This window comes from Stenella coeruleoalba (assembly GCF_951394435.1).
Source record: "Stenella coeruleoalba genome assembly, chromosome: 15".
Taxonomy (NCBI): Eukaryota; Metazoa; Chordata; class Mammalia; order Artiodactyla; family Delphinidae; genus Stenella; species Stenella coeruleoalba.
The window spans coordinates 79,228,821-79,240,969 of record NC_137161.1 but is presented as its reverse complement, the minus strand read 5'-3'; the positions used below and the strand labels follow the sequence as shown (position 1 = coordinate 79,240,969).

Genomic DNA, 12,149 nt, shown 5'->3' with positions numbered 1-12,149 from the left:
CTCACTGGGAGATTTTAGGGGGATAAACTTTTTACTTCTTTCTTGCAGCATCTCTTATATGAGATTCCTTCTGGACTGGTCTTACCGATGCACTGACAGCCAACAGCTGTGCTCAGTGGCGCCCCCTGCGTGTGCTGTAGGGGAGAGGGAAAGGAGTATCTGCACTTTCCTTGTCTTCGGAGGTGACTGAGCATGATGGGGAAAGGACCCTGTGTTAGTCTCCTGGGGCTGCCATAACGAATTACCACATAGTGTGTGGCTTAAAACAACAGAAATTTGTTCTCTCCCAGTTCTGGAGGCTAGAAGGTCAAAATAAGGGTGTCAGCAGGGCCACGATCCCTTTGGAGGCTCTAGGGAAGAATCCATCCTTGCCTCTTCCTAACTTCTGGTGGTTGCTGGCCATCTTTCGCATTCCTTGGCTTGTAGACACATCACTTTAGTGTCAGCTTCCATCTTCACATGCTGTCTTCTTCCTGAGTGTCTGTGTGCCTGTGTCTTCACCTGGCCTCCTTATAAGGGCACCAGTCATACTGGATTTAGGACTCACCCTAATCCAGTATGACATCATCTTAACTAATTACATCTGCAAAGACCCTGTTTCCAAATGAGATCACATTCACAGGCGCTGGGGGATTTGAACTTGAACGTGTCTTCTTTAATAGCTTATGCTATTAAAGAAGTTGAGTCTGGCTGACAGACATAGAAAACAAATTTATGGTTACCAAAAGGGATGGGGGAGGGAGGTAGATAAATTAGGAGTTTGGGATTAACGTGTACACACTACTATATATTGGGTTGGCCAAAAAGTTCGTTCGGTTAGTGAATACGTTGTTCAATAAAGCTCTTCGTGAAAATGAAAAACATCTTTTATTTGTACTTAAAACCGAATGAATTTTTTGGCGAACCCAATATAAAATAGGTAAACAACAAGAATCTACTGTAGAGCATAGGGAACTATACTCAATATCTTATAATAACCTACATGGGAAAAGAATCTGAAAAGGAATATATATATATATATATATGTATAACTGAATCACTTTGCTGTACACTTGAAACTAACACAACATTGTAAATTAACTACATCTCAATTAAAAAAAAGAGTTGATTCTGGTAGAGGGAAAAAAAATACGTGCTATAGTGGACTTAAAGAACACACCCAAAAGTTATGTAAACCAGATGTAAAAGACCATATCTTGGTATAAAACCTATTTTGTACCAAATATATTCATACACATATACATGTACATATACATATATGACATATACATAAGTATGTATTTTTTCCAGATGAAAATTCAAACACAATAAAATACAAACAATAAAACACTTAGAGGAAAATGTAAGCGTCTACCAGTATAAACATGGGGCAGGAGAAACTGTAAGTAAACATAGAAGCTATAAAAGGTAAGATGAACATACTTCACTAGGTAAGGCAATCAACAACCGTGGGAACATATAAGAAAATACTCAAAACTTACTAGCAGTCAGGAAATTACAAGTTCATGATGAAATGTCGCTACACCCGTAAGACCGGCAAAAATGAAAAGAAGTGATAATCCCCGTCGGAGGGGATACTTTTGAACATCGCCAGTGGAAATGTGATTGTTAGAGCCTGTTTACAAAGCGTGGTGGCAGCCTTGTTTAGATCCCGATTAGAACAGTTGCAAGAAAGTTGTTTGTTTTTTTAACACAAGAGAGAAATGTGAACACTAACCATTTGATGACATTAAGAAATTATCCTTAAAACTTTAGGTGTGATCATAGTATTATGGTTAAATTTTAAAGAGTCTTTTTTTTTTTTCTTAGAAGTTCTTACTGAAATATTTACTGGTAAAATGGTATAACGCCTAGAATTTACTTCAGATAATCCAGGGAGCAAGGGAATCAGTGACCAATGGTATAAAGCAAGGGTCAGCGCACTAGAGGTGCAGGCCAAATCCAGACCACCTCCTGGTTTTGTAAATAAAGTTTTATTGGAATTCAGCCACAGTCATTCAGTTCCGTATTCATTTAGTATCGCTGAGGTGGCTTTTTCCCTCCAGCAGCAGAGCTGAATAGTTGTGATGGAGAGCATGTGACTTGCAAAGCCTAAAATATTTACTAACTGGCTCTACAGAAAATGTTTGTGACCCCTCACCCATAAGGGTGCATGTTTGGATGCAAGTTCATAATAATTGGTTGGTGCTGGGGACTGACTATATGAGGGCTTATTAGACTAATCATCATATTTGTGTGTGCTTGGACTTTTCCATAATGAAAAGTTTAAAAAAAAAAAAAGTGGACCCAGTAATCTCACTCCTAGTACTCTATCCCTTGGAAACGAAAGCCTCAATTAATAAGGATATATGTATAAGAATGTTTACTAAAATAGTTTACTGGAAATAAATTGCCTCCCAATACGGGATGCTATAAATGACATCCACCCCCGCCATGGAATATTATGTTATCTTTTTAAAGAATGAGCTAGCGTTTTACCAGTTCACTTGGAGAATGTTTCATGGGATATTTTCAAGGGAGAAGAGCAAGATGTGAAAAAGTCTGTGCATGACAGTCCCAGTTTTATAGAACAGTGACAAAAATAAGCCCTTCGGAATGTAGGGGTGTGTGTGTGTGCGTGCGTGCGTGCACGTGTGCAGGATGCATAACGGGTTGCTAACATGGGTTGGGGGTAGAATGATGTCTGTGGAAGGAAGCAAAGCAAAACAGAAAAAGGCTGTATTTCAAAAAACAGCCTACACGATACGATCCCATGTATGTGTGTGTGTAAGTTATATTTACAGGTATAAACATGCTTTGCTTACTTCAGAAGAGAGTTATGATTTTTAAAACGACCAGAAAGGAGTGAATATTCGTCCTGCCCTATGATAGAAGTAAGAAAATAAAAGGGAATTTGGTTAGGAGCTGGAAAGTGCCCAAGAGCAGGGAAACAAGAGAGGAGAGTGACCACTGTCAACCCGGGCCAGCTAGGGTAGGCTCCATGGAAGGTTCTAGCTGTGAGAGAGGGGGTAGCTGGACGGTCTTTGAGCCACAGCCCCTCCCTGATCTCAGCGCCTCTTCCTCCTGCTCCCGGAGAAATAATGTTTCCCTGGAGGATGAAAGGCATCCCTTTGTGCAGGCTTTAATTGCCATGTTGGGCCAAGTGAATGAGTGGCATGCGGGCGCAGCAGCTGGGCACAGCCAATGCCAGGCAGCAAAGCCCTCTGCCTTAGGACAGCCCGGGCCAGCTGGCCTGGGAGTGCTGCCCACCTCTGCCCCCCGCAGGGGGGCCCTGCAAGGGAACAGTGGAGCAGAGGGGTCTGCGGAGGGAGGAGAAGGGGCGGGGCGTCTGGGAGGGTCCCAGCCACTGTCAGAAGCTTATTCATCTCATCCTCCTTCCCCTCCCCCCTCCCTCTTGTTTTTCAGACTGTCAGCATCAATAAGGCCATTAATACACAGGAAGTGGCTGTAAAGGAAAAACACGCCAGAAATATCCTTTTAGATGTTGCTTGGAGGACCGACCCCAAGGGGGGTCAGATGGGGGGGCGGGGGGGGGCGAATGAGGTCGGGGTGAGGCATCCTTGCTCAGCTTCAGGAAGGAAAACTGCCCCCCACCGGCCAGGCCCCAGCAGGGTCTGAACAGTGTGGGTTGGCAACAGCTGGCCTCAGAACCCACAGCCTGTAGAGGTGGAAGGGACCAAAGCGGCCATCTGGCCCAGTCTCGCCTCTCTCCTGGGACTCAGCTTTTCAGAACCACCGAGTCCTTTGAATTTACTCTCCTTTGAGAGATTTCCTCGGGGCACCAGAGGGGTTTTCACCTGTACCATCAAAGCACTCTGGCCCTGCACCTTGCCACACTGACCACCCCCTTGGAGACATGCTCAGATGCCCTTCTCTGAACATGAAAGCAAAACAGAGGCCTTGGCAGCAGCGGTTGGCCTTAAGCCGACACAAGGGCTCTACCATGGAAATCAGAGCCACTTGTGTGAACTGGTTCACCCCAAACCAGAGGGAAGAAGATGAGAAGGTCAGGGTGGACTAGGGAACTGGTGATTTGAAGATTTTCGCCAAGTCCCCCACGCCAAGTTGGTGGAGGTCCTAGGCAACCACCGTCATGGGTCTGTGGCTTTGGAGGGAAGTGCAGGCCACCTGGCCGATGGATTCCTCGGGACCTGCCCTTGAGGTCAAGTCCAGGTGCTCGAGGGCTAATCCCCGAATCCTGGAGGAGAGGCTGCCAGTGGGCCAAGGCTCGGTCTCTGTGTGTGCTGGGGCCAAGCACAGGGCAAGGGGAGGCTGGGCTTCTGTCTGCGCTGGGAAGTTCCTTCTTGCCGGGGCTCAGCATGGTGGCTGCACCACAGCCAGCTGGGTTGGAACAACCTGTCTTGAAGTCATCCCACCCCCGCCCCTCCGTGGAGGAGACCCTCCAGGTTAGAAGGCCATGGAAGCCCAGCACTGCCAGTGCGATGCCCAGAACAGGTCAGGCCCTCAGGAAATGTGGCTAAGAGCATGTACTGCTCTTCACTGGAAGGAAAGCAGCTTGTCTTTAGCAGAATATGCTTTGGTTGGAATTAGGGCTTTGCTGCAAGATGGGGCTATAGAACCTCTACCGGGTACCCCAGAAGCCTGGCCCAACCGTGAGCCTAGCCGGACCTTGCCTTTTTATGCCCTTGATGCTTTACTGAGTCAAGAAAACCAAACCAAGAAAAGCCCTCATTATTGGTGGCCCAATTGATTTTCACAGGGAGTGACCCAGTCTTGACCCTTCCCTGCTAAGAATACTGATCAGTCAGTCTGGTGCAAGATATGAAGTAAGAGAGAGACAGTTGTCACAGGACAGTGTGCTCCTCTGGATGGGTGTGAGCACAGAGAGGGCCAGGCCTGTAGTGGCCGGGCCAGGTCACACCTTGCCAGGGAGGCTCCCTGGGGCCATGGAACAGACCTAGAGGGAGATTCTGAAATCTCATCTCTGGGGCTCTCTGACTTTCTCTGGGACCTCGAGTGGGCCCCGTGGGACCTCTGTGAGCCTTAATTCCCTTGTCTGTCAAATGAAAGTGTTGGCTAAAGAAGCTTTCAAAGGCCTAACATTCCAGCTCTGACATTCTGGGAGTCTCTCTGCCTCACAATTTCTAAGGGGTGGATAAATGTTGAAAAGATCCGCTCCATACAGTAGGGTTTTACAGCCTAAAGATCTCACAAAACATTTATTCTTTATCAGTACTTTTAAAGAACACCAGCTACCCTCATTACCCACTGAACGAGCATTTGGAAACCTGGCTTCATTGAGAAATGCTGTTCAGACAACCATCTATCCCTAGTGCCTGACTGGTGAACAGGTTGACACCCCCGACTGTGGTATCCACTCCTGGAGGGCTGAGGACTGAAGTCTTACTTTCTTTATATCCCCAAGTGCCTGACACGAATTGGGTGTGTTAAAATGCTTAGAAAATTAAAGAAAGACAGAAAGGTCTGCTTGCCTCTTTGCAAGCCGGGGTGCCCGGCCAGCTCCACACGTCCCTGGCTTCTGTTTCGGGAGATTGCTCTCCGGTAAAGGAGCCGCAACCTACTGTGAGAAATCATCTCAGTGGAGGGTAGGGGGCTGTCCGTCTCTCCTCTTGGCTTCCTTCTAGTCCCAGGGGGCTGTGCCTGAGGTGAAACCATAAGTTATTTCAGAATCACTCTAAGACCAAAAGCTGATTTCAGCTTCTAGACCCAAAAGTCCATTTTCAAGGCAGCCCCTCTCAAAATGCAAATTTCAGTCCAGGGAGGGAACTTTACCACACTTTCCAGCTCAGAAGCAAAACAACATGTCTTTCGGGTGAGTCTCATAGTTTCTAACCTGAGGCAAGTCTTTCCTTAAATGGTGCAGTACTTCTTACCTGAGCCTGGATTAAAAAGCCGAAAGTTCTGAGGACATTGCCATACTTGGGGTTAATGGTGCCCGGTTACCGGGTGTGTGAGGCCTGTGTAAGCATCCATTACAAAAGAAATGTGGAAATCCTCTACTTGCCTCAGAAAGGGCTCCCTTAGGTCATTTCAGAGAGGGCTGATGGGACTAAATCCAGGAGCTCTTAACGCTGTGACCAAAGATTGAGTTCTCTATTGGATATAATATTAATAGTAACTCGGTAGTGCTGTGTTTTCCTGATGGAGATACAAGCCACTCATCTATGATTGGTGATGTGGGAAAGTAAAAATAAATGTAAATGTCTTCCAAGTTAAAAAACAGTGGGGGGAGGGGCTCCCTAATTACGGAGGCCTGGAGCTCTGTTAAAGTCACTCGAGGCCAGAAGGACATTTATTACACGCAAAGCATGGCAGGCACTCCACGTGGCGGGTGTGTTTGGAATTGGATCTCAGAAGGAAGTGGCCCCAGGAGTCCGCATACAGGGAATTCAAGGTGTTGGGAAATGAAGGCACCCCTGAACGAGGCCAGGAAGGTTTTTAGAAGAGGTGGAGTGAAAGCGTCATTTTATTTACTTATTTATTTATTTACTTATTTATGGCTGTGTTGGGTCTTCGTTGCTGCGTGTGGGCTTTCTCTAGTTGTGGTGAGCAGGGGCTACTCTTCGTTGCGGTGCACAGGCTTCACACTGTGGTGGCTTCTCTTGTTGCTGAGCACGGGCTCTAGGCGTGCAGGCTTCAGTGGTTGTGGCACACGGGTTCAGTAGTTGTGGCTCACGGGCTCTAGAGCGCAGGCTCGGTAGTTGTGGCACACGGGCTTAGTTGCTCCACGGCACGTGGGATCTTCCCGGCCAGGGCTCGAACCTGTGTCCCCTGCATTGGCAGGCGGATTCTTAACCACTGCGCCACCAGGGAAGTCCCGAAAGCGTCATTTTTGAATTTAGGGAAAATACATTTTAAACAAAGACTGCCTCTTTCAGGGTAAGAGCACAATGCCTAATGGGAGAGGAGATAGACGCTACCTGGAAGAGAAGCCAAGGGTGTCAGTAGCCAGGGGGTAGGGTCCCCAGCAGGGGCCAGGGCACTTGAAGAGCTGAAGCACACCCTTGCTTTGGAATAGTGCATAAGAAAGAATTTTGAGAGGCTGTATTGTGTTGTTAAAATGTTAGTGTAATTATACACACACACCACACCCTCCACTCACCTCCCCGCAAAGGCCCTACCACAAACTCGGCAAACCTAGAGGAAGGGCAGAGTCTGTCTTCCCACAGCAAAGCCCTAATTCCAACCGAAGCATCTTCCCACTAAAGGCCAACCAGAGCCACTGCTGGCCCAGAATGCACTTATGCAAGTTAGGAAAAGACACCCCTCCCAAAAGACATGGCCGTCTCTTTGGAAATCATCTAATAAAATGGATTTTATTAGAAGGAAGCACTTTTTTGCCATCTGCCAAAAAACTGCCAGGATACTTGTACAGATCTGTGATGCCTTCATTATAAGCGGTGTCCTCTGATGGGTAGTGCCAGGCGCCATGAACAACACACAGCCCCCACGATGGCCTTTAGAGGCTTCATCCCAGGGTTGGTTGCCTTTGTTTTCCATGACCTTCCCTCACCGTGCATACTGGGCACCCACCATGAAAAGGGGGCGCAGACCTTTTGGTCTGTTGTCAACCGGCTGCCCCTCTCCAGCAACGCTGTGCTCTGCTGGAAGTTCTGCCACGTGTTCCACAAACTCCTCCGGGATGGACACCCAAACGTGAGTTCCTGGGGCTGCAGCGGATGGGCAGGGATCCAGGGACCCATGTGGGGAAAGTGCAGTTGCCTGAGTCACAAGAGCCACTGTCCACTCTCGCACAGGGGATGGCAGCTGCCCCCATCTCCTGGCCTCTTGGGTACCAATTTCATAGAGGGCTTCGTCTCTGTCCCATCACCCTCTCTCCTCCACCCCAGACCCATGTTTCACCATCCTCTGTCTCCTCTCCTTCTCTCTCCAGGTCCTGAAGGACTCTCTGAGATACAAAAACGAATTGAGTGACATGAGCAGGATGTGGGTGAGTTTGGACACACACCCAGGGGCCACCTGTGCCACCTTATCCTTTCCCAGAGGCCACAGAACAAGGACTGTGGAATGGAGCAAATTCATCTCTTTCAGCTTGTTTAGCATTTCTCTCATGAACATCAGGGAGGGAGTCAGAGATGCCCCCAAATGGAACCATGATATCCACAGTCTTACCTGGGTCCCTGGAAGCTGTAGGGAAGTTCTAGGGCTTGGGAGCTTCTCCTGCCGATGGCAGTTCATGTCATAATGCTCTCTGGGCATTGGGATCCTTCGGCAGTGACACTGTCACAGGTCCTACTTCTTTCTTCTAGTGGTCCCATTGGGGTCACAGTACATTGAGAACTGGCATTCCCAGTCCTTAATGCCAGTGGTTTTTCTTTCCTATCTAGGGATTCTCAGTGCCTTAGGAAGAGGGAGGAGGTAGGTGGCAATATCAGAATACATTGAAAAGAGTGGTTTTGTACACATACCGGAATCCCTCTAGATTCAAGGAGTATGTGTATGGACAGGAGGTAATTTGCCTTTTGAAGAATCTCCCCAGGTGATTCTGATGTGTCATTTTGCCCCACTGGTTAAGAACTACTATGTTAGCCCTTTCCTTCAAATTCTTACCTGTGTCTGTCTGCACTCACAAAATGTTAGCAATTATGTTGTCCAATCTACCCATTATAGATGAGAAATACAGGCCCAGAGAGGGAAGCAGCTTTTCCTATGTCACAAGACTAGTTAACCTAAACAAAGCAGAGGTTTGTCCCCCAAAACTTCCAACTGTATGCTAGAGAGCTTTCTATTACATTTCTGTAACATGGAAAGCTTAGGTCTTTTTCCTTTTTTTTGCTAGAATTTATCTGGTATATCTTTTTTCATCCTTGTACTTCTGACTTTTCTATATTCTTTTTAATATTTTTTACATATATATTTATTGCACTGTGGCCAGAGAATCAATATGATACTGATTTTTGAAGTATTTTTGAGACTTGCTGTGTGAGCTAGCTCATGGTCAGTTTTTGTTTAAAATTGAAGTATAGTTGATTTATAATACTATATTAGTTTCAGATGTACAGCACAGTGATTGACTGATTGACTTTTCTATATTCTTTTGTCTTAGAAATATACTTGTCAATAGCATTTAGTTGGATTTTTTTTAAAATTCAAGATGGCAGTCTTTGTCAACTGGACACTTACTCTGTTTACATTTATTATAATTCATAACATGTTTAGATTTATGTCTCCCATCTTATTTTATGCTATTTGTCCCATCTGTTCTGTTTCTATTTCTCTCATTTTTGCCTTCTTTTGGATTGATTGGGTATTTTCTTTCTCATTCAGTTTCCCCCTCATTACTAGTGGGAAGATAAAAAATAAAAGCAGAGGTTTTGTTTTTTTTTAACTTTTTGATAATGTTATCTAATAATTACAAAGTGCATGCTTACGTTACCAGCGTCTAAAATTCATATCAATGTCTAGATATCATATCTGTTTCCAGTATAGCACAAAGACCTTAGAATATTTTAACCCCATTCACTCCCTTGTATGTTGTTGTCATGCATTTTAATTTTTGTTGCTTTTAGACCCTAGAAGATATTTTATTTTAATTGTCTTATTCTGCACTCTTCATTTCCTCTTACATCTCAGGCCATCCATTTGGGATCTCTTTCTTTCTGCCTGAGTTATTTCCTTTAGAACTTCCTTTAGTGAGAGTCTGCTGGTGGCAAACAACCACTTTTACCTGATGGAGAATGTCTTTATTTCACCCACATTCATGGAAGATATTTTCTCTGACTTTAGAATTCTGGGATAATAGTTCTTTTCTTTCAGCACATGGAAGGTATTAGTCAAGATGTCCTTCCACCGACTTCTGGCTTCCATCATTTTTATGAAGTCTGCTGTCAGACTTACCATTGCTTCTTTGAAGCTATTCTGTGTTTGTTTCTCTGTTTTTAAGTTCTTAGTATTTATCTAGGTGTGAATTTATTCTAGATTCTTTGGACTTTTTAAATCTGTAGATTATTATATCAGTTACAAAAAAATTCTCATTGTCTCTAAATATTGATTTGCTTCATTCTTTGTTTTCCTCTGAGACTTTGGTTAGCAGTATTTTAGACTTTCTCACTCTATTCCCCATGTCTTTAAACCACTATTTGATTTTTTTCTACCTGTTTGTTTGTCTCTATACTGCATTCTGGATAATTTCACAGTAAATCTAGCTTTCAGTTCACTTATTCCCTCTTCAGCTGGGTCTAATCTGTTGCTAAACCTCTCCATAAGGTTTTCAATTTTAGTATCATTCTCATTTCTTGGAATTTTAGGTTTGGTTTGGTTTGGTTTTTTCTAATCTGCTTGGCATTCTTTATAATTTATTGTGCCCTGCATATATTTTAAAACAGTCTCTAATTTTTTTTAGGTTTGTTAAATATAGTGGTTTTATATATCACTTTTTATAATTCTAGTATCTAAAGCCCTTCGAGGTCTGTTTCTGCCATCTGTTGTTTTGATGAATTTTGCTCCTGCTATGTAGTTTCTTTTTGTATTTAGTTACTTTTCTACTGTGAGCTGCTCATTTTCCTGGAGATTTTTTTGGTGGGAATTCTTTGAATTCTAACAAAGGCCGCTTCCTCCAGAGGGAATTGGCACTTGCATCCATTAAGATCACTCTAAATTAAATTCTCAGCTTAAAAGTTATGTGAATTCTGAGCAGATCCCCTTGAGGACTGGCTCACGGGTCCAATTCTCAGCAGTAGTTTTTTCCGCCCTCTGATCACAACAGTGGTTTAAGGCAGTAGATTTTCTTTGCAGTCCTCAGGGGGGACTCCTTCAGTGCAGGAGTACATGTGTGTTATTTCCAATTTACCCTTAATTCCCCTGCACGGAGGAGGAAGTCTTTTGGCTCTTGCACTAGACTCCTCAAGTTGGGCAGGTGAGAGCCCTGCCTCCTGTTCACCACCTGGGCCTTAAGGCCCAGAAAACCAAAACTCAGGTTCACTTGGTGTGGCAAAGTGCCCCCTCCCCACCATTCCCTGAACCCATCAAGTCATTTGCTCTCTGAATATCTGAATTACTCAGTTCCTGGCCTGAGGATTTCTTACTCTCTTGCAAGTTCATTAATGCCTGCAAAGCATTTTTAATATTCCACTCAATATTGTTAGTAGTTTTCAGTGGGAAAGTCAACCCAGTTACCTAGCCTGCCTGCCTTGTTATCCAAAATAGAATTCTTTTAGGTCTTTTTTCCTATGTAATCTGTCTCTTCCATTTGACTAAGAGTTTCTGAAGTTAGAAACTTCTTTTACTTTTTTTTTTAAATTAAGATCTTATTTTTTTTAAGAGCAGTTTTAGGTTCACTGAACAATTGAGTGGAAAGTACAGAGTTTCCACATACCTGCCCTGCCCCCAAACATGCATAGCCTTGCCTAATGGATGAACCTACTGACACATCCATCACAATCACCAAAGTCCATAGTTTATATTACAGTTCACTTGTGGTGTTGTACATTCTGTGGGTTTGGACAAATGTATCCATCATACAGAATATTTTCACCGACTTAAAAATCCTCTTTGCTCTACCTGTTCATCCCACCCCACCCCTACTCACTCCCCACCCCCACCCCACCCCCAACTCTTGGCAACCACTGATCTTTTTATAGTCTCCATAGTTTTACCTTTTCCAGATGTCATATAGTTGGAATCATATAGTATGTAGTCTTTTCAGACTGGCTTCTTTCAACGTAGTAATATTCAATTAAGTTTCCTCCATGTCTTTTCATGGCTTGATAGCTCATTTCTTTTTACTGCTCAGTAATATTCCACTGTTTGGATGCATCACAGTTTATGTATCCATTCACCTACTGGAGGTCATCCTGGTTGCTTCCAAATTTTGGTAATTATGAGTAAAGCTGCTACAAACATCCATGTGCAGGTTTTTGTGTGGGCTTAAGTTTTCAACTCCTTTGGGTGAAAACCAAGGAGCTCCATAGTTGAATCATATGGTAATAGTATGTTTAGTTTTGTAAGAAACTACCAAACTATTTTCCAAAGTGGCCGTATCACTTTGCATTCCCGCCAGCAGTGAATGAGAGTTCCTGTTGCTCTGCATCCTCATCAGTATTTGGTGTTGTCAGTGTTCTGGATTTCGGCCATTCTAATAGGTATGTAGTGGTATTTCATTGTTTTAATTTGCATTTCCCTGCTGACATAGGATGTGGAGCATCTTT

At 44.3% G+C, this 12,149-nt stretch overlaps 1 protein-coding gene across 2 annotated transcripts in view; it reads left to right on the top strand.

Annotated features, from left to right (window-relative positions):
- Window positions 1–12,149, top strand: part of HIP1 (huntingtin interacting protein 1) — a 153,117-nt gene that overhangs the window by 97,749 nt on the left and 43,219 nt on the right. For both annotated transcript variants that reach the window (XM_079943700.1, XM_079943699.1), the window contains exons 2-4: window positions 3,406–3,469; window positions 7,496–7,638; window positions 7,877–7,933. In XM_079943700.1, the coding sequence (XP_079799826.1) occupies window positions 3,406–3,469; window positions 7,496–7,638; window positions 7,877–7,933 (264 nt within the window). The remainder of the gene's footprint in view (window positions 1–3,405; window positions 3,470–7,495; window positions 7,639–7,876; window positions 7,934–12,149) is intronic.